Genomic DNA, 21,507 nt, shown 5'->3' with positions numbered 1-21,507 from the left:
AGATTTAGGCTGGAGATTAGGAAGAAACTCTTTACAGTGAGCATAGTGAGACACTGAAACAGGTTGCCCAGGGAGGTTGTGGATTCCCTCTCCCTGGAGGTGTTCAAGGCCAGGTTGGATGAGGCCTTGAGCAAGCTGGGCTGGTGGAAGGTGTCCCTGCTCATGGCAGAGGGTTGGAACTGGATGATCTTGTAGGTCCCTTCCAACCCAAACCATTCCATGAGTCTTTTCCTTTAGGTGGTTCACACCATCTGTAGCAGCCATCCGTGCAGAATCTCAGTGTCCAAGCTCTTGAGCCCACTGCAGGTGCTGGCTGGGCCATGCTAAGACCACAGTGAACATTTTGAGCACGGAATTAAAACAGGCAAGGTGCAGCGTGCAGCCTGGGGCTCCTGATTCTTTCTTCTGTGCTCCTGGGAATGGAATTTTTGTCCATTGGACTGGAGCTGCTCTAAAAAGCAGAGAACAAAAGCTGATCTCAGAAGTGATCCGCAGAGGAATAAGTGGCAGGCTCCTCTTTGTTATTCATGTGTGGTGCTCAAAGAGCACTTGAAGTGGTTGGGATTTGCTTTTGCTTTTTCTCTTCTTTTTTTTTCCCCCCCATTCTGCTTAGATTTTCGGGGGTAGGGGATTTGTCTGAGCAGTGGCTCAGGCATGGGTCTGTACCCCCTGAAAACCACTGTGGCCAGCTGGGACACCAAAATGTTAGTGACCTCAGGGTGCACAGGGGAGTGAAATGGGAAGTGCTGGCTGGTGGTTGGGGGTTGATATTCTACACGAGGCAGCCTGGCCTTTGTCTCTTTACTTAATTCCATTCCTGTCTGCCCCCTGCTCTGTGCCACTCGGTTTGCTGTCTGGGTCCTGCTCAGCAGCCTCCTTCACAAGCTGGCATGAGCTTATTTGTGTCTGCTGGCCAACGACACCAACTGCCTCCACCGTTGTGTGTTCTTCTGTGGCAGCCCCTGGAGCTGCAGCTAGCAGTGTCCCTGTGAGCAGAGAGGAGCTGCTTGGCACGGGAGCCTGTTGCCCTGCCAGGCTAATGGACCCTAGCTGTTATCCAACTACTTGTAAAGGCTCCAGTGTCAGGACAGCTTGAAGTTGCTGTGACCACCTGCAGTACATCAGCAGAGGTGGAGGCCACTGCCCATGTGGGATGTGTCAGCCCAGCTCAAGAGCCTCCTTTGGCACTGGCCTGCCCTCGGGGGACACTTGTGAGCTTTGCCTTGGGCAACAACTGCCCTTCTGTGCCTGAGGACCTGTTCTCCCTGGGGCTGGGTGCTGTGAATCTGGCTGTGCCAGGAGAACCTCACTGCTCGTGCAGAGCAACAAGAGGTCCCTTGCACCCAGCGGCTCTGCAGGTTGTGCCTCCAGCAGGACCAGTGCAGTGACCTTAGTCCAACCTTCCATTCAAAGCAGGGCTGTTGACAATAGTAAGTCAGGCCAGATCAGCATCTGTCTGGCCAGCTCTTGAAAACCTCCAGGGGTGAAGTTTCTGCAGGTCCCAGAGCTGCCAGTCTGAGCCTCCTGAGCTGCAATTTGGGAACCTCATCTTCTGCTCTTTATTACAGTCCCTTGCTCTGCCCTCTACTACTGGCAACTCATTATCCACTAGTTTGGATTTGGGGACTCTCCATCCTTGAAGATACTCAAAACTGGAGCAGACAGCTTTCGAAGTGAGCCTATTTCCAGCAGTGGTTGGAGTAGGGGTCTCCAGAGGTCCCTTCCAACCTAAATTTTGCAATTAGGCTGGACTCTAATAGTAACATTCTCCCCAAGGGACCTCAGTCCAAGGTGACATATTAGGAGGTGTCACCTACTAAAGCACAATTGTGGCATCCCAGGTATTGTTGGGAATTTTTCCAGGCAGGTCTACTTGAGAGTCCTTAGCATGTTGGAGGAACAAACCAGCACAGAAAGTGTTCTTCAAGTGTTTCCTCCAGGTGTTGGGTTGGTGTTTCTGGGATGTACCTGTCTTGAGAAAGAAGCTACAAGCTGATGTCCTGTTCCCCTGGGTTGTCAGTCCATTTGGTGGCTGGAAAACAAAGCTTGTGTCAGCCCCTACCAGCAGGGAGATCTCCTGGAGATAAAGAGCTGGAAGGCAGTGTGGTAGGAGCAGTGAATCCTCTTAGAGCCAGCAGCAAAACAGTTAAATGCTGATATAGTTCAGCACCTGCTCAGAGCAATTCTTGACAGTGAGGGTGGTGAGACACTGGAACAGGTTGCCCAGGGAGGTTGTGGATGTCCCCTCCCCGGAGGTGTTCCAGGTCAGGTTGGATGAGGCCTTGAGCAACCTGGGCTAGTGGAAAGTGTCCCTGGCCATGCAGGGGAGTTGGAAAAATATGATCTTGAAGGTTGCTTCCAACCCATTCTAGGATTCTATAAATCTGAAGACATCTGTCTGCAGCAACATTTGTGTATCCAGGAAAGAGGGAAGGTGTCTGGGGACAGTGGGGGTTCCCCTCATAAGGGGCCTTGGGATAAGGCAGTGTAAACCTTGCTGTGCCCTTTTCTCATAGGAGAAAGCTCACCAAGATGTAAACCCAGAAGGTGATCTGAGTCAGTTCCTCCATGTACTCTAGATGGAGCTTTTACTTGTGCTGGGGCCAATGGTCTCAGCTATCAGCCACAACATTTACAGTCAAAGGCTTGACCAAAATAGTTCCCAGCTCCTTCTGGTTCTCTATTTTTGTCAACGACCTGCTTCAATGCTGACTCCATCCTGGCATGGCCACTCAGATCAATCTGATTGGCTAAGCACCAGTTAGCTGCAGGCTGGTAGAAGCCTGGATCACCCCTCTATATTTAAAGTCAGCATCTGAGTGCTGTCCTTGGGCTGGGTGACCCTGGGCAGCCTGGCATGGCCAACTGCAGAGTCATGGCTGAGGAAGATGCTCCACCTCAGTACAAGGTTGGTGTCTCCCAGGCTGCTGCTCTGTGGTGCTCAGATGTGAAGGGCTGTGCAGGGATGAGTCAAAAAAGTGGAGGCTCTCCCTTCATTGCCTCCATGCTGGGGTCTGCTTCTCTGCTGAGTGGTCACCACAGATGGGTTCAGCTTCACTGGTGATGACAAATGAGTCAGTGATGTACTGAGGCCAAAGGATGAGGTTCAGCAAGGCCAAGTGCTGGGTCCTGCACTTGGGTCACAACAACCCCATGAATGCTCCAGATTGGGAGTAGAGTGGCTGGAAACTGCCCAGCAGGGAAAGACCTGGGGGTGTTGATTGTCAGCAGCTGAGGATTAGCCACCGTGTGCCCAGGTGGCCAAGAAGGCCACCAGAATCCTGACCTGGATCAGCAATAGTGTGGCCAGCAGGAGCCAGTTTGGTCCCATGCACTGCTGAGGCCACATCTCAAGCACTGGGCTCAGTTTTGGGGTCACTCACTCCAAGAAGGACATTGAGGTGCTGGAGCAGGTCCAGAGAAGGGCAATGAATCTGGTGAAGGTTCTGGAGAACAAGGCTGGTGAGGAAACTGAAGTTGTTTAGTCTGGAGAAGAGGAGGCTGAGGAGAGACCTTATTGCTCTCTACAACTCCCTGAAAGGAGGTTGGAGCCAGGTGGGGATTGATCTCTTCTCCCAAGTAACAGGCAAAAAGATGAGAGGAAAAGGCCTCAAGCTGCACCAGGGGAGGTTTAGGTTGGACTTCAGAAGGAACTTCTTCCTGAAAGGGTTCTCAAAGCCTGGCACAGGCTGCCCAGGGAGGTGGCTGAATCCCCATCACTGGAGGTGTTTCCAAGGTGCAGAGATGTGGTGCTGAGGGCCATGGTTTAGCCCCAGCCTTGGTAGAGAATGGTTGGATTGGATGATCTCCAAGGGCTTTTCCAGCCAATACCATTCTGCTGTCCTAGAGGAGAGCTGGACTCCACACAGATCCTTACACTTCCTGGGGACCCTGAGGGCACCACATCAGCAACCTCATTTTCCCATCCTTTCTCCAGCAGTGGTGGCTGGGTGTCCCTGGCACCCTGGCTGCTCTTGAGGTCATGGGATGTTGTGGAGGGATGGGTGGTCACCTGGTGAACCAACTGCACGTAAAGAAAGAAATAAAGACCTGGAGGGTGTCTCAGGTTCAGGACACCCAGAGAGACAGGAGAGAGCAGGGCTCCCAGAATGGACAGCAACAGGTTGGGGTTAAATTTAGCAGCCATGCAGTGCCTGGAAAAGGCTGCTGAGAACTTGGCACCTAGCTCCTCATCTCAGACTGCTCCCCCCAGGAGGGCTGGCAGCCTCCAAGCAGAGCCTTGCTGGTGCATAGCCTGAGCAAGCACTCCCTAAATAACCTGTTCCCTCCTGTAGACTCTTCTGCTGAGCTGTTCTGGGCCCTGAGTATCCACCACGGCCTCTTTGTGCCACTGCTCCAGCCTGTGGAGAGGTCTCAGGACCACAGGAGGAGCAAGTGGACCATAAGCTGGTGTGAACAGGGGGTTAGGCCACCATTACCTGCATTTTTGAGGTATGTTCTGTGACCTGTCTACTACCCCATGGTCCAAGTAGGAGATGCATCTGGTTGGGCTTCCAGGGATGGAAGGAGAAAGCTCGGTCTCCTTTTTGCTCTCAGATGAAAGCAAGATGTTTTTTTCATCATCAAAATGGTGAAAAATCCAGAGGAACTTGTACAAAGGCATGGAATGACAGGATGAGAGGTGATGGCTTCAAACTGGAAGAAGATGGATTGAGATGAGAAATTCTTCCCCATGAGGGTGGTGAGGCACTGGAACAGGTTGCCCAGAGAAGCTGTGGAGGCTCCAAGCCTGGCAGTGTCCAAGGGCAGGTTGGATGGGGCCTTGAGCAAGCTGTTCTAGTGGAAGGTGTCCCTGCCCATGACAGGGGGCTGGAACTGGATGATCTTTGAGGTCTCTTCCAACTCAAATCATTCTATGTGTGTCTGATGCAGTGCCTTGGCACAGCGAAGGATGGCACTGGGAACTGTTGGCCACTGGGAAGGAGCCAAAGAAAAGGGGATGGTCTTTCCAAACTGCAGGGTGCTGGAGCTGCCTTGCACAGTGCTGAGGGTGCATGGGGAGAAAGCCCATCAGAAGCACTGGCAGAGCTGGCTGGCTGGCAGGACCAGCCTTCAGTGGGGACTGTCACTATGCCTGTCACTATCTGCCAACCTTCAGAACAGGTGCTGGGCACTCAGGCTGTGATCTGCACCTGCAGCCCACGGGGACAGCAGCACAGCCTGGGGGGAGGGCCAGGGGGGTGCCAAACAGGCACAGGCAGCAGAAAAGGGATGGTCCTGGCCAAGCAGGCTGTGTGTGACACAAATGGATTGGGCTGGTTTCAGAAAGGAGACCACCTCCTGCCAGGACCAGGCAGGACACGTCCTCAGCTGATGATGACAGCAGGGAAGGGGGTCCTCTTTTGTGGCCTGATTTAACTGTTGAAGAAAATTGTGCCAGGGGAGGTTTAGTTTGGACATTAGGATGAAAATTCTTCCCTGAAATGGTTCTCAAAGACTGGAACAGGTTGCCCAGGGAGGTGGTTGAATCCCCATCCCTGGGGGTGTGGCAAAGAGGCAGAGATGTGGTGCTGAGGGCCATGGTTTAGCACCAGCCTTGGCAGAGATCAGTTGGACTGGGTGATCTGAAAGGGCTTTCCCAGCCAAAGTGATTCTCTGAATGCCTCCTGTATGGTCCTGAGGAGAAATTTTATTACAGAGAGAAATGTCTATTGAGTCATTTCCTTGGAAAATTCTCTCTGTAGGATTCTATTCCTCTCCCTGCACACAGAGCTCTGTTCCTGCTGCCCAGCACTGGATCCATTTCTCTGCAAAAGGAAATGCTCAAGGGAGTTGTTGGGATTCACCCTACTGAGCACAGAGCTGCTCCCCAGATCTCACTGCCTGTGGGGACTTCCACTGACTGCAGTGGGAATTCAGACACCTCCTGCTCCCCCAGTCTGGGATGTCAATCCCACCCCGTGTGTCATGGGCACGTTTAAAGCAGGTGTGGTGCTTTGAAGACTCAAAGTGAGTTTCTTGTCCATAAGGATAAAGGGCTGAAGGAAAACGCAGAAATGATTGGAGAAGGCAACAGGAACCCCAGGCAGTCCCTGCACTCAGCAGCCATCAGGGGATGGAGAGTGTGGGCTGGGTTATTCCAGGGAGTTCAGGACAAAGAGGGAATTTGTCTGTTCTCAAGGAATTGGATGTTTTGCCTTGCCTTAGTTCAGCAAAGGAATGACATATTCAAAACCACCCAGGGTGCTGCAGTAATTTCCAGTGCCCACCTTTCATAGCAGTTTCTGATGGGTAGGAATTGTATGGAGCTGGCTGCTTCTCTTCTACCTCTTCCACTGTCTGTATTTGGGAGGTTAATTACTGAAGCCTCTATAAACATAGAGGGCAGAAGAGTATCCTGCTGTCAGCTATGGGTTTCTGCAGCTGCTCTGGATCATGCTGCTGCAAAGCTTTACACCATGGCTAAAGTGTGATACCAACAAACCCCCACTACTGCATCACCACAACTACGAAATGCACAGGCTGCAGATCACAGAATCAGAGAATTGCTTGGGTTGGAAAAGCCCTCTAAGATCATCAAGTCCAACCATCAGTGATATCCAATGACAGGACAAGGGGCAATGGGTGCAAGCTGGAGCACAGGAGGTTCCACATCAGCATGAACTGTTTTACTGTGAGGGTGGCAGAGCCCTGGAGCAGGCTGCCCAGAGAGGTTGTAGAGCCTCCTTCTCTGGAGACATTCAAAACCCATCTGGATGTGTTCCTGTGTGATCTGCCCTGGGTGATCCTGCTCTGGTAGTGGGGTTGGACTAGGCAATCTTTCAAGGTCCCTTCCCCTAACATTCTGTGAAAAAAGCCTGGTCCCATCCTGCTGCCACCCACCCTTTCAGTACTGATCAGCATTGATGAGATCCCTCCTCAGTCTGCTCTTTTCCAGGCTAAAAAGCCCAAACTCTCCCAGACTTTCCTCACCAGAGAGATGTTCCAGTCCCCTCAGCATCTTTGCAGCCCTGTGATGAATACATAAGACATCTGAGATGATCAGAGTGAATCACTGAGACTTGGGAATCCAGCATGAGCTATTCCCCAGCTCTCCAGACCTGATGTCACTTTCTTTGCAGATGACCAGGAACCTGCCCTCCTCCCTCCACTCATCCTGCACATAACTCTTGATTTGGGATGGAAAGGACCTCAGAGATCATCCAGTTCCAACTCCCCTGCCGTGGGCAGGGACACCTTCCACTAGCCCAGCTTGCTCAAGGCCTCATCTAGCCAGGCCCTGAACACCTTCAGGGAAGGGATATCCACAACCTCCCTGGGCAACCTGTTCCAGTGTCTCACCCCTCACTGGAAAGGATTCCTTCCTCATCTCCAGTCTAAATCTGCCCTCCTCAAGACCACACACCAGAACCTGCCACAGACATCCCACCCCCCCCACTGGTGCAATTCAGCAGCAGACACCAAATGCAAAGCAAAATGTCATTTTTATTTCTTTCAAGGACTATTTTCCTTCTAGTATTGCTGAAGGGATCACCTCCTGGGGAATTGATCATTACAAAGTCCCTGTCTAAAAGTTCAAGTGCTCTTGTTGTACATTCTTTTGAACCACAGAAAAAAAAAAAAAAACAACAAACCAAACCCATCATGACCAAGTAGGTGGACAGCTGCTTGCAGTTTTATCCCACCCTAGCATTGCTTCAGGCTAGAAAACAATTCAAGTAAGTGAAAGAATGGAAAACAAAAATGTTAACCTTTAAGATCACTGCCATCTTTTAATCCAAAAAGTCCTGACTGTATGTAAAAAGATCTGGAGTTGTTGGGAAGGTTTTAACCAGACACTCTGGAAGGTGGCAGTTAGGGATTTTGGAGCAGTTGTCAGCTAGGGATTGCTGAGCTCTAATCTGAAGGTTTAGTCTCCCAATTTCATGATGCAATTTCACTTTTCACATGAAGCTCTTCAAACAAAAGCAACAAATACCTGCAGCAGAATCACTGTAGACAGATTTTTGTTTTATAGAATGCCCTCTGAAAATTCATTTCAAAATAGATGCCTTTTTTCTTTTTTAACTTTTTTTTTTGTTTGTTTTTCCTTTTCTCTTTTTTTTTTTTCCCCTATTTTTTTTTTTTCCCCCTCCAGAACTGTAAAAGCCATAAAAATGCAAAATATCTGTTAGGAAACTTTGAATCAGAATTATTCCTTAAATATTCAAAATAACATTTAACCTCCTCCTCACTTGTGTTGTCATCCACGTATTGATCAGCAACAGACTGAAAACAGGTAACGAATCGTTCACTTTTGGTTGGTGGGTTTTGTTTTTTATTATTATTCCCCCCCTCCCCCCTTTCCACCTGAAACATTTCTAAGACAGGCCCAAACCAGGCAAGAGTCAGGGACATGGATTATGCATGGCAAAGGTAATCCTCTAGCAGTTGAATTTAGAATGACTCTGATTCTAGCACACAACTCTTGCCGAGCCTCAGTTGTTTTCGATCTGCTCCAGGTCCAAGTCCCCACAGTCTAGAGGAAAGATGCCTTCTTCAGTGCTCTCACAATCACTTGTGTCCTCATCACTTTCACAGACTGCAGCTGCTTGCTTGTAATCCCTTGTCTGGAAGCTCCCCTGGCATGAGCTGTGGTGCCTGACTTCATCCAGCTGTTCTTTCATGGGGCTGGAACCCGGCGTGATGATGTTCATAAGATCGTTCGAGTCACAAGGGGATGACACAATGGTCTTCATTTGTGTGTCATCATCATCATCTTCATAGTCAAGGGAGCAAAGACTTTTGGAATTTTTTAAAGTCTGCAATTACAAAACAAAAAAACAAAAAACAAAAGGAAAGAAAATATTAACCACGAGGGTACAGGAGCAGAATAAATTCGTACAAGTGGGTTGGAAGGGACCTTAGATCAGCCAGTTCCAACTCCCTGCCATGGGCAGGGACACCTTCCACTACACCAGGGTGCTCAAGGCCTCACCCAACCTGGCCTTGCAGGTCTCCAGGGAAGGGGCATGTGCTCTCTCTGTCCCTCAGCTAAAGTGCTGAAGTGCCCAGGCCCCTCACAGATCTAAGAGAGCCCTGAGGGGACTCTGGAAACAGCATTTAAGAAAGGAAATGGACCTATACAAGCAGCAGAATAAAGACCTTAACGAGTGAAGAGCTTCTCAGTTGTGCTACACTCAAATCACACAGTGAGAGGAGGGGGAACCAGCTAGGGCTCCTGCCCAGAGGTGGTAAGAGGCAGGAGAACAAAGCTGTGTTAGCTTTCAGTGTGTTGGGGAAGTGACTCCTGCCTCTCATACACAGAGCAATCACTTCACTGCAAGCAGATCCAGAGGGAGCAAACCCAACTTTCACACCCATCTCCAGCTTCCTCCTCCAGTTTGTCATTTATTAAGTATTTTGTGTTTGTTGATGGATTTGGAGGAAGCAGGAACATTGCAACATTCCCACAACACCACATTCCAGATGCTCATTCTTCCAGAGCACTGGATCATCTTTCCACTTCATCAGTGCATGTCAGCAGCCACAGGAGCAGCTTTCCAAGATCTTTGGGCGTTTGCATACACAAAACTTCACATGTTCAGAGGAAATCTGAGGGAGTCAGCCTTGCCTGCAGACAACTGGATGATGGAGAGGGAGGAAACTTCACTGTGGTGATCTGCCTGCCCCTTGGGGCCAGTGTCTGACATGGAACACCTTGCAGACAAGCTCATGGCTGCTCTGCAAGTTCATGAAGTTCTTTGAACATCTCCGTAAGCAAACTTACAGAGAGTTTATTGGAGGGAGAGCTTGGGTAAAAGGCAACACCGTTGAGGTTTAGAGTCCAACCACAGCACAATCAGGCTGAGGAGTGGACAGCAGTACTGGCATGGGATGGTGGCTCAGCACGGTTGGTGTCTCTCCATAAGTGAGACACTGCAGCAGCATCCTCTGAGCCTGCACCACATGAGGACACTTCCTTCTGCTATGAGTCTGTTGCACAGCCCTGCTCCTGCTCCAGCACCTTTCATAGCTTGTATTACATCAGAAGAAACTTCCTCCCTGAAAGGGCTCCCAAGGACTGGAACAGGCTGCCCAGGGAGGTGGCTGAATCCCCATCCCTGGAGATGTTTTCTACGTGGTGCTGAGGGCCATGGTTTAGCACCAGCCTTGGTAGGGTTAGAGAATGGTTGGACTGGATGATCTGAAAGGGCTTTTCCAACCAAAACCATTCCCTGACTCCACATCAGAGTAGCTAACAAGCCACAGCTTTCAGGCCATAATGACCTGTGAGGGACAACCTAGTTTGCACAGACACAAATGAGACTTCGTTTAGGAGATACAACTCCAAGACCTGCACCCAAGGATCAAAGCAACCAAGCAAGCAGAGGTTGCTACCACAGCTCTGTCAGGAGGAAGGGACCAAGGCCTTTGCTGGCTGTGGCTGGAGCCCACATCCAGTTCTGTGTGTAACTAGCATTCAAAACACTGACAGTGCTGTGCAATCAAAGAGCTTTCCACTTGCAAATTTCAATCCCCTACAAAGCCAGTTCTGGTATAAAACACATTCCTGATTCCCAAGCATTTCTCTGTTGCTCACAGCTTATCCAAGTGAAACAGTTGAGCTCCATTTTCTGACTAAGGGGTGAGTATTTCTCTCATTTCACTAAAACCAAACCCATAGTTTTGAAGTACAAAGTCTAAGAGGAGATTTGAACCCAAACCTATCTCATGGCTCTGAAATGGACCACATTTCCTGGTGTGTATCTCCAGACAGGGGACAATATTTTAAGCTCTTGAAATCTTCTGTTCATAGAATATTTTTGGGTGGAAAAGCCCTTTCAGATCATCCAGTCCAAGCATTCTCTAACTTTACCAAGGCTGGTGCTAAACCATGGCCCTCAGCACCACATCTCTGCCTCTTTGAAACACCTCCAGGCAAGTGGATTCAACCACTGCCCTGGGCAGCCTGCTCCAGTCTTTGAGAACCCTTCCAGGGAGGAAGTCCCCTCTATTATCCAACCTAAACCTCCCCTGATTTAGGCATTTTCATAGATTCATAAAATCTGTGAATTCACAGAATGCCCCCAGTTTGGGGCATTTTCATAGATTCATAGAATGGTTTGGGTTGAAAGGGACCTTCAAGATCATCTAGTTCCAACCCCTCAGCCAGGGATGTCTTCCACCAGCACAGGTTGCTCAAGGCCTCATCCCACCTGGCTTTAAACATCTCCAGGGAGGGAGCATCCACAACCTCCCTGGGCAACTTGTTCCAGTGTCTCACCACCCTCACTGTCAAGAATTTTTTCCTAATCTCTACTCTAAATCTTCCCTCTTCCAGCTTCAATCCATTCCCCCTCCTTGTCCTATCACTACAAGCCCTCATCCTGTCACTTTTTACTAAGGAAAAGACACCCAGTACCTCCTGGCCCTGGGAAGCAACTGGATCACCCCAAGGCAAGCTTTGGAAGCTCTGCTCTCAGTGTTTGAGGAAGGAATCCCCAAGTTCCTCTTCAAATCCCCCTCTGAGTGGATGCAGCACAGGCAGCCAGCTGTCCTGCTGGCAGGTTGGGTGCAGAGCTGGAGAGCTGCCTGCTAGCTGTGCTGAAACCACTTGAATGGGGACTTTTAACTGGTTTCAACACAGCAGCAGAAGCATTCAACTGGTTCTTTGTTCCCCACCCCCCCACACACACACTTGTCACAGCCACCAGGCTAAAAATAGGTGGATTTATTATCTCAGAGCACAATCCCACTCCTTTCACTCAGCAGAAAGGTAGAAATTGCAAAGCATTCAGGCCCCTGAGCTGGGCCTTGCTACAGTACCACACCTTCCAGGCACAATTGTGCCCAGTGGGGAGCCTAGGAGTACTTGCTCAATGGTCCTGGGTTTCATAAAGGATGCTGGACTAAGAAGACAAAAGAGTCCACAGTTGGCAATGGATAGAACTCAATCAGCTAAAAGTATTCTTTTGTGTGATGGGAGGAAAAAAAAAAAAAAGAAAGAGAAAAAAAAAGAAACTGAGTTTTAAAAGAAGTGAGGCGATAAAATGTCTGAATATTAAGGGGAAAAAAAAAAAACCCTAACCACCCACAAAACAACAAAAACCCACCCAACTTTGTACTGAAAACAATGGTGGGGAAGGAAATCAAAGAAATCTCTCTCTAGACCCTTGCCATAGAAAGCAAACAAGAAAGGCCCAGAGCAGCCTGAAAGGAAGCTAATGTCTGTACTCTGGGCTAACCCCCCCAGTGCAGAAGCCCCCAGCACATCACTTTCCAGATATAAAAAGCACTAAAAAGGTTGGGTTTGGTTTGGTTTGCTAACAGGACCCCAGTGTCTGCTGCAGTAAGCAAGGGCAAAGCAAGCCCCTGGTGTGCATGCAACCCCAGGCCACAATGGCAGCAGCAGCTCTCAGGCTGCTTCCCTGTGGCCTCATCACAGACCCCAGTGCCCCCAGCTCCCCCCCATTCCTGACTGGGGCTGGCAGATACAGCTGCTCTGAAGGGGTGCAGCTGCAGCAGCTGGCACAAAGCAAGCAGCAGAGGAAGCCTGAAACCACCAGAAGCCCAAAGCCCATCCTGCTGCTACTCAGCACCATGAGAGGCTGGGCTGCTGCCTCAAGGCACAGGCTCAGGAACAGAAGGAATTCATCAGACTAATTAGAGCAGTTACCTGGCTTGCTTTCTGTCCCATCCTGAGACTTCTGCCTGGAGCTTGCTTTTGGTTAGAAAAGCCCTCTAAGATCATCCAGTCCAACCATCAACCCAACACCACTGTGGCCATTAAACCATGTCCCAAAGCACCACGGCCATGCACCACCCTGGGCAGCCTCTTCCAATCCCTGACCTCTCCTGCAGCAAAGAAATTTTTCCTAACCTCCAACCAAAACCTCCCCTTGCACAATTTCAGGCCATTTCCTCTTCTCCTATCACCTGATACTAGGGAGAAGGGACCAACCCCCACCTGGCTCCAACCTCCTTTCAGGGAGTTGTAGATGGCAATGAGGTCTCCCCTCAGCCTCCTTTTCTCCAGGCTGAACACCCCCAGTTCCCTCAGCTGCTCCTCACCTGACCTCCACTCCAGCCCCTTCCCCAGCTTTGTTGCCCTTCTCTGTTCACTTTCTGTAGCTCTGGAGATTCCCTGGAAGTCTGACATCCATTTTTGTATTCCCAACTGCAATGCTGGTTTCACCAGCTGTACCTAGCAGCAGAAAAAAAAGCACTGGATGGGAACAAGACAGAGCAAAGAACAGAGGTTCTGTGCCATGCAATGAGACACTTCCCTCTAATCCCCATTCTTCACCTCAGAGAGAAGATGACTGCTGCAGTAAGGTAAATCCAGCTGCAAAGCCACAGGCTCAGTTAAAAATCAACCCAAGCTGGCACAAAGCGACATGGTTGAGACTTGAAATGAAAGTTGTTCAGTACTTTGTCTCTGCTGGATCTTCAAAGGTTGCTTTAATTTTTTTACCTGTAGGTGCCCAGGAAGAGAAGCAAGCTGACAGCAGCCTGTTCCACATCAGATGCTAAACAGCATTGTGAAGGAACAGGCTTTCATCTGCCACTAGCCAGACTGTTCTAGATTTAAGCCTGCAGTTTTCTGCTGCAGTCTGCCACAAAGGATGATCTATTTATTGGCCTAGATTTTAATGCTTGTACTCTAAAAATTGTGCCACAGTAGCCTTCTGAATTTTGTTGATGAACTCTAAGATTTAGACTGGAGATGAGGAAGAAATTCTTGAGAGTAAGGGTGGTGAGACACTGGAGCAGGTTGCTCAGGGAGGTTGTGGATGTCCCCCTCCCCTGGAGATGTTCAAGGCCAGGCACAATGCATATAAAATTCACTTTCCCACTCACTCAGGAGCCTCTCCACACCTCTTCCTTCTAGTGGTTCACAAAGATCATCTGAACAACCCAGGAGAAACCTCACAGCCCCTTCAGAGCCATCAGCTCACCCCTCCCCTGGGCTCAATTAAGTTGTGACATGAAGAGACATGGGAAGCTAAGGAATTGAAGCAGAAGAAAGCCAAGTTTGTCAGTCAAAAGGTGCCCATGTAAACTGAATTTAAGCAGACAAAACTCTATTGGGAGTTGTTACTTATCCCTTTCTAAAGTTTGGTTGGATAGGGGCAGTTTAGGGCAGGGAACTCAGATGCTGGTGCTCAGCAGTTTCTCCAAGTCCAGCTCTATTCACCACAGGGGTTCACTTTGTTTCTAAAGACAAATTGGAAACTAAGCTGGTCATGTACTGCAGTTAGGACTAGGATTCAACACCAGCACTGCCATGAAGGTGAACACATCAAGCAATTTTCCCCTTATAAAACCCAGGCTGACATTAAACTGCATCTTTACAAGTTTACTGTGTGGAATTTTAATTAAGATGTTGGCACCTCACACTCTCCAATTCAGTGGATTTGTGAACTGCAACCTTTTACCTTTCCTCCAAGTATAAATCACTCAGGATTTTATTATAAGAAAGTGGAATTACACTCTGCAAACCCCAGGCCCATTTCACCTGCATGTAATTAAGGAGAAAAAGTTTCAACTGCTCTCAGAGCCAGCCCAGCAAGCATCATTTCCTACAGATGCTGGAAATTACTCCATTAACTGACCAGGAGGAGGGTCAGAACTTCAGAATAGCAGGCTGGAAGGGACTCCCCCCCTGAAGTGTTCCATGTTGGATGAGGCCTTGAGTGGAAAGTGTCCCTGCCCATGAAAGGGGGTTGGGACTGGGTGATCTTGAAGGTCTCTTCCAACCCAAAGTATTCCATGATTCTATGACTTGTAACCAAAGACATTCAAAACAGAAAAAAAAAAAACATAGCTGTGCTTCCCCAAAACTCCTACAGCCACCTTCTGAAGTTCACTTCTCCATACCCAACTCTGCTTTTAAGCACCAGTGTTGACTGAATATGCACCAGAGTAACACAGGACAGGATTTGACCATTGTGGCTTCAAAGCCTGTCCATATTGGCTTTGTTTCCTGCCACTTGTATCATCTATTTTAATAGAGCACTTTGATTCCTGGGCAGTTTAGCCAAGGTCTTGTTCCTTCATGACTCTGCCATGAGCTGCAGTGGCTTCCACCACTGGAGCAGAGGACAGCCATGAAGCAACTTCTCTTCAAATCCCAGCATGTTCCTTGCTGTTCCTCCTCAGGTCTAACACAAAGCTGAAGCAACGAGTCCAATTTAGAAGAAACTGGGAAAGCAAACTCCAAATGCTGATTCCAAGGCTGCCCTCATCAGGTACTGACAGCCATCAGCCTCACCTCTATTATTGGGTTATGCTGGCACTCCATCATAACCAGCATTTTAGGGGATCCTATAATTGGGCCATAAAGTCTACTTCTGCCAGGCAAGGGGGGAGGGAGAGAAAGGGAAACACAATCCCAGTTTAGGAACAACTCCCCCTTTCCTTCAGACCCATTTTCCACTACAGCAACACTTGTCCAAAGCAAAGCCTGAAGGTCCTGTTACACCTACAAGTGCACCACACACCCCCTGTACAAGGGCTGCTGGAAATCTTCTGTTCAGCTCATGCAAACCCCACAACCTAACAATGAATTCTTGTAGGAGCATTAATTCAAACTGGAGGTGGACTCTCACCACTAATTACTTCCAGAGACAAGTTGAACACAACACACTTGTTTAAAAATGAACAGAATTAGCACTGGTTCCCTTCCATCTCTGCTACCTACTGCAATTTGCTAGCTCTGTAGCTGACTCTGGACCATTTTGAACATAGGGCTGAGGAAGAGCTCTTGGCATTAAGTGGCAAACCTGCTACATGCTTTTAATACTAAGCTGACCTGTGCTGAAACTGTTGGAGAACTGCAATTCTTTTGGTCAGAAAAGCCCTTTCAGATCATCCAGTCCAACCATGCTCTACCTCTGCCAAGCCTGGTGCTAAACCATGGCCCTCAGCACCACATCTCAGCCTCTCTCAAACATCTCCAGGCATGGGGATCCAACCACCTCCCTGGGCAGCCTGTTCCAGTCTTTGAGAATCTTTTCAGGGAAGAAGTTTCTTCTGATGTCCAACCTAAACCTCCCCTAGGGCAACTTGAGACCATTTCTTCTCCTCCTATCACTTGCTCCTTGAGAGAAGAGACAAACCCCCACTTGGGTCCAACCTCCTTTCAGGGAGTTGCAGAGAGCAATGAGGTCATCCCTCAGCCTCCTTTTCTCCAGACTAAACACCCTCAGTTCCCTCAGCTGCTCCTCACCAGCCCTGTTCTCCAGACCCTTCCCCAGCTTTGCTGCCCTTTTCTAGACCTGCTCCAGCACTGCAATGTCCTTCTTGGAGTGAGTGGCCCAAAACTGAACCCAGTCCTCCAGGAGTAGCCTCAATCAGGGGTTTGACTCAATCTTCAGAGGTCCCTTCCAACCCCTACCATTCCATGGTTCTGTGAACCCTTCTCCCCAAATTACCCTTGAAGTTACCCCAGTTAATTTGAAATCTAATTTATTTGCCAAGAGATCTGGAAAACAGTTCCCCCATCAAAGGCTGAGCATGACTCAACCCTTCTGCTGCCACCATCTCTTGTAATTTAGAGCCAGGGCAACATCTAACACCTGCCAGCTGCCAAACCCCAGATGGTAAAACCTGAGAAGAGTGCTCTCACCTCTTTAAACCCTCTGCTGCAGCTCAGGCACATGAAGCACCCTGTGTGTAACACTGAGCCATAGCTCAGCTCAGTGCTGGATTTTATTCCAAGCAACACCACCAATAACTTTAGCATAATCCAATTTAGTGACAGGCTAAGTAATAATTAAAAGAGAAAATATCCACAGCTGGCTGAAAGCTGGCCTGTGAGCTAAGAGATGGCCTCTTCTCACAATGTCAGCTGCAGGCCTGGTCCTCATTAGTTCTTTCAACAGCAAGCACTGACTTGGACATGTAGGAACTTGCCAGAAAGGAAAAGCAAATCCACAGCAGATACTCAGCTGCCTCCTCCTCTTCCAAGCACACTGCTGACAGCAAGTGCCCCAAACACACACAGCTAGGCTGAGGTAGGACAAAGCAACATGGTGCTGAACAGCTCAGAGCAGCTCCAGCTGGCTGTAAGGCATCTGTTACAGGGGTCTCTGCCAACATTAATGGTTCTATGAACTCCCTGAAAGAAGGCTGGAGCCAGGTGGGGATTGCTCTCTTCTCCCAAGGAACAGGACAAGAGGAAACAGTCTCAAGTTGCACCAGGGGAGGTTTAGGCTGGACATGAGGAATAATTTCTGCCCCTTGAGGGCTGTTAAGGCCTGTGTCAGACTGCCCAGGGCAGTGGTGGAGTGCCCATCCTTGGAGGGGTTTCCAAGCTATGTAGATGTGGTGCTGAGGGGTATGGTTTAGTGGTGATCTGTCAGTATTGGGGTAATGGTTGGACCTGATGATCTGAAAGGTCTTTTCTGACTCAAAGACTTCTGTGAATGCCACATGCAACAAGCAGGGATCAACCTCTGTCCTTCATGAGATTTCCTTCCCTGTCCTCCAGGCCTGTGGGAGCCCAGGGAAGCTCCAGCAGCAGGGGCTCACTCCATCACACCCCTCCTGGGCCTGATGTCACATGGTGACCCAGGCTGCTGATGCAAAGAAAGCCAAACACCAGATGTTCTCTGTGCCTGCAGCCCCATTCACCAGGCCAAAACACTTCCAGTCATCCATTCAAAACCAAGCAGTCCCAGCCTGCTCTGTCCTGTCACAGGACAAAGTGCTGGCTTGTCTTCAGCCCACTTTTGATGCTTGCCTATCATCTCCCAGCCCAGCCTACTCCTATCTCCTTTCCTTCTTCCCAAGCCTGCAGGAATTTGAACTTTAAATGGATGCCCTCCATGGCAACAATAGATAAAAAAGGAGTCTTTGATTGTTCATGCATCAAGGCAAAGAAAGGAGGAGATTCATCCTGGCTGTGACCTAGCAGGAACTCATCAAGCACAGCTCCCCTTCCATTCCAGTGGGATGCCTTCCCCTGTAGCTACTCATTCAAGCTGCCTGCATCTCTGTTTCCATTCAGAGAGGATGAATTCCTCAGGTTTCCCCTGTTAAGGAATTAAACATTGATCCTATGAATGAAGGGCAACACCAAGCTTGGAGAGCTGCCAAAAGGTTCTGTAGCACTCAGCAGTTTGCAGTTAATTCAATACTTATTGATATCCAGCAGGATTTATGGCTGCATTATTTATAAGGGGGAGAAAAAAAAAATCAGAGCCATATTTAGACCTTGGTAATAAACTATTTTTAGTACCATCTGTTTTTCTGGCTTAGACAAGAGCACACTTTTACTCAGTTCACTCTCCCATGCCTATTTAAAAGGACCCACAGAGCCTACAAAGTCCAAGTAAGGATCACACTGAGTATTTCTTACCTAGCAGTCCTCCTAATCATGGAAACCAGAGCTGCTGAGCAAAGCCAGCCTTGGGCTGGTGCAGCAGTGTGTGGTGCCTTCAGTTAAACCCTGTGAATGCAAGGGGCAGTGTGCTGCACACAAGGAAGGTTGTATCTGGCAAGAAACAGCTGATCCTTAACTGCATGAAGCCACCTGAGAAGTGTTCACACGCTCCTGGCAGTGCTTTTCTGCTAGCTGCCAAGTTTCACCCTCATTAAACTCACAGACCTTTTGTCACAAGCCAGGCTGCTGTTGGAGGGGAGACACAGATCACAAGCAGCTGCTGCAGGCACCTTGCAAGAGGAGATGTTTCAAGCTGCAGCTGCCACCCAGTCAAAAGGTCCCCCCCCCAACCCTCAAATTACCTTTTCAGCTTCCATTTATATGCTGCTTTTAGCATGGGACATGACACAGGTGGCCTCTGCAGCATGGTCCAGTTCTGGGCCCCTCAGTTTAGGAAAGATGTTGAATTGCTGGAGCATGTCCAGAGAAGGGCAAAGAGGCTGGGGAGAGGCCTTGAGCACAAGCCCTATGAGGAGAGGCTGAGGAAGCTGGGACTGTTTAGCCTGGAGAAGAGAAGGCTCAGGGATGACCTCATTGCTGTCTACAACTACCTGAAGGGAGGTTGTAGCCAGGAGGGGGTTGGTCTCTTCTCCCAGGCAACCAGCACCAGAACAAGAGGACACAGTCTCAAGCTGCGCCAGGGGAGGTTTAGGCTGGAGGTGAGGAAGAAAGTTCTTCACAGAGAGAGTGGTTGGCCATTGGAATGTGCTGTCCAGGGAGGTGGTGGAGTCACCATCCCTGGAGGTGTTCAAGAGGGGATTGGACGTGGCACTTGGTGCCATGGTTTAGATAGTCATGAGGTTTAGGGTGACAGGTTGGACTCGATGATCTTTGAGGTCTCTTTCAGCCTTCTTGATTCTATGATTCTATGACAAGAGGGACAGAGAAGGGGTGGCTGGTTCCTTGATCTCCAGGGGAAGCAAGGCTTTGGGGCCTTGCACACTGATTCAGTTCTCAAACACTCTGGATATGAGAAGTAGCTTCAGCTGTCCTGCTGACTCACAGAAGTTTCCTTTCCATATGAAATAGTAGCACAAATATTTGAAAGCTTTCCTGTTGTGTCAGATGAAGAAAACGTACTTGAGAGCAAGGCAGAAACCTCCTCTGAAATGTGAGCTCATGGAGTCCTTCCTCCTTGCAAAGGGCAGCAGCAGTCATGGGCTCAAGCTGCTCTACTGCTTGAGCGTTCCTGGGGAGTGGAAGACATGCAGCAAAACTCAGGAATAAACCCCAGCAGGTAGCACCTGGGTCAAAATTCAGTTCTACAAATGCACAACAGACAAATGCAGCACTGATGGAACTGGAAGAGCTTGGCCAGGAGGCCAATGAAGGTGCTCAGAAGGCTAGGGGCAGCTCTGCTGGGAGAGTTGAGGCTGTTCAGCTTGAAGGCGGCCACAGGAGAGCTTAGAACAGCCTTATACAGAGGCATGAAGGGACAGGGTGAGGGGTGATGGCTCCAAAATGGAAGAAGCTGGATTGAGATCAGACACAAGGAAGAAATTCTTTCTGTGAGGGTGGTGAGGCACTGGAACAGGTTGTCCAGAGAAGCTGTGGAGGCTCCAAGCCTGCCAAGTATTCAAAGGCAGTTGGATGGGACCTTGAGCAAGCTGGCCTGGTATCAGGTGTCCTTGTCCACAGCAGTGGCCTGCAACTAGATGGCCTTTAAAGTCCCTTCCAACCCAAACCATCCTGTGATTCTAATGGGTTCCCACAGAGTCCTGAGGACTTCGAATGTTCACCTGGCACCAACATTGTGGCAACAATCCTGGCATGTGAAGGAAATAAAACCTGACAGTGCTGTCCCACCAGCAGCCCTTGGGATGCTTCCATCCACTCCACCATGTTTTCCAGGGGAAAAAACAGGGTACAGCAGTTCTAAAAACCAGGTAGGTAGAAGGGCTATCTGGCAGCCTGTTCCAGAGTCAGGCCATCCCCAGGACCAGAGCCAGGACACCAAACCTGCTCCTGGTGAGAAGCATCTCCACACACCCCAGAAGCAACTGCTGTGTCCCATCTGCCAGCCAAAGCTGCCACCAACTGATGTGCTGAGTGGCCTGTCCCTCTCAAGGGGAAAAAGCTCCCAATCTGCTGCTTGGAAAGGACATTCCCAAGGGGCAGCCTGCCCCAGCGGAGGGCTTCAATAAAAGAAGAGAAACTCCACAGCAGTTTCGGTGGCCATAGAAAGCAGATGGATGAGAGCCAACATCCACAGGAACTGTCACAGTGAATTTAAGAGCTACTGCCAAGTATGTTTAAGAGGAAAAAACTGATCTTGCAGCTTGTAGTTGAACTCCCTAAGGCTGTTGCATAACCTGCAAATACGTTACAACAGGAGAACAAAGTCACACTGGTGATTAAACTGGAGTGCCACTGGAGGAGCTGGAAGTTAACAGATTGACAGAATGGTTTGAGTTGGAAGGGACCTTCAAGATCATCTAGTTCCAACCCCCTGCCATGGGAAGGGACACCTTCCACTAGCCCAGCTTGCTCAAGGCCTCATCCAATCTAGCCTTGCACACCTCCAGAGAGGGGGCATCCACAACCTCCCAACCACCCTCACTGTACAGAATTGCTTCCCCATCTCCAAAGTGGAGCTTGTTGCAAGCACTGCATCAAAGCATCCGACCCTGGGGTGAGCAAAGATGCTCCCTTGTCTGCACTCAGCATCAGTCTCACTTCTACACTGAGTTGGAGGGTGAAACCCACCTTACTCCTACGTTTCACACCTCATCAGCTAGCACACAGGCATTGTTATTAGGATTATGTATGAAGACAGGGCTACAGGGGCACATGGACTGCAAAGTCTCAGAAAACAACTGGAGAAGATGATGGCAAAAAGAGCCAGGAGAAGGATCTGCCCAGCCACCCTTCCCTCACACACCAGATGGCCATGGAAAGAAAACAGTTATCTGTCCTCCAAAATCAGTGCTCACAAAGAAAGGACTTTGTGATTAACTCCCAAGTCCATACCCACTGGAGACCTGGCTGGAAGCCAGTGAAGGAACTGTGGCAAGCCAGGGGAGTCTGCACAAGCTCCATTTAGATCCTAACCCACAGTGACCTCTCTCTTCCATCTGATGCCTGGTAGAGCTCTAAGCAACTGTGGTCCACAACTT

The 21,507-nt window shown here is 49.4% G+C and overlaps 1 protein-coding gene across 1 annotated transcript in view; it reads right to left on the bottom strand.

Moving 5' to 3' along the window:
- Positions 1 to 8,064: 8,064 nt before the first annotated feature.
- FAM53A (family with sequence similarity 53 member A) overlaps positions 8,065 to 21,507 on the bottom strand; it is a 50,661-nt gene continuing 37,218 nt past the window's right edge. The window contains exon 5 of the mRNA XM_054391499.1: positions 8,065 to 8,762. Within this exon, the coding sequence (XP_054247474.1) occupies positions 8,439 to 8,762 (324 nt within the window). The 3' untranslated portion in view covers positions 8,065 to 8,438. The remainder of the gene's footprint in view (positions 8,763 to 21,507) is intronic.

Source organism: Indicator indicator, chromosome 23, assembly GCF_027791375.1.
Source record: "Indicator indicator isolate 239-I01 chromosome 23, UM_Iind_1.1, whole genome shotgun sequence".
Taxonomy (NCBI): Eukaryota; Metazoa; Chordata; class Aves; order Piciformes; family Indicatoridae; genus Indicator; species Indicator indicator.
The sequence above is the reverse complement of the archived record's forward strand: the minus strand, read 5'-3'. Positions and strand labels throughout refer to the sequence as shown.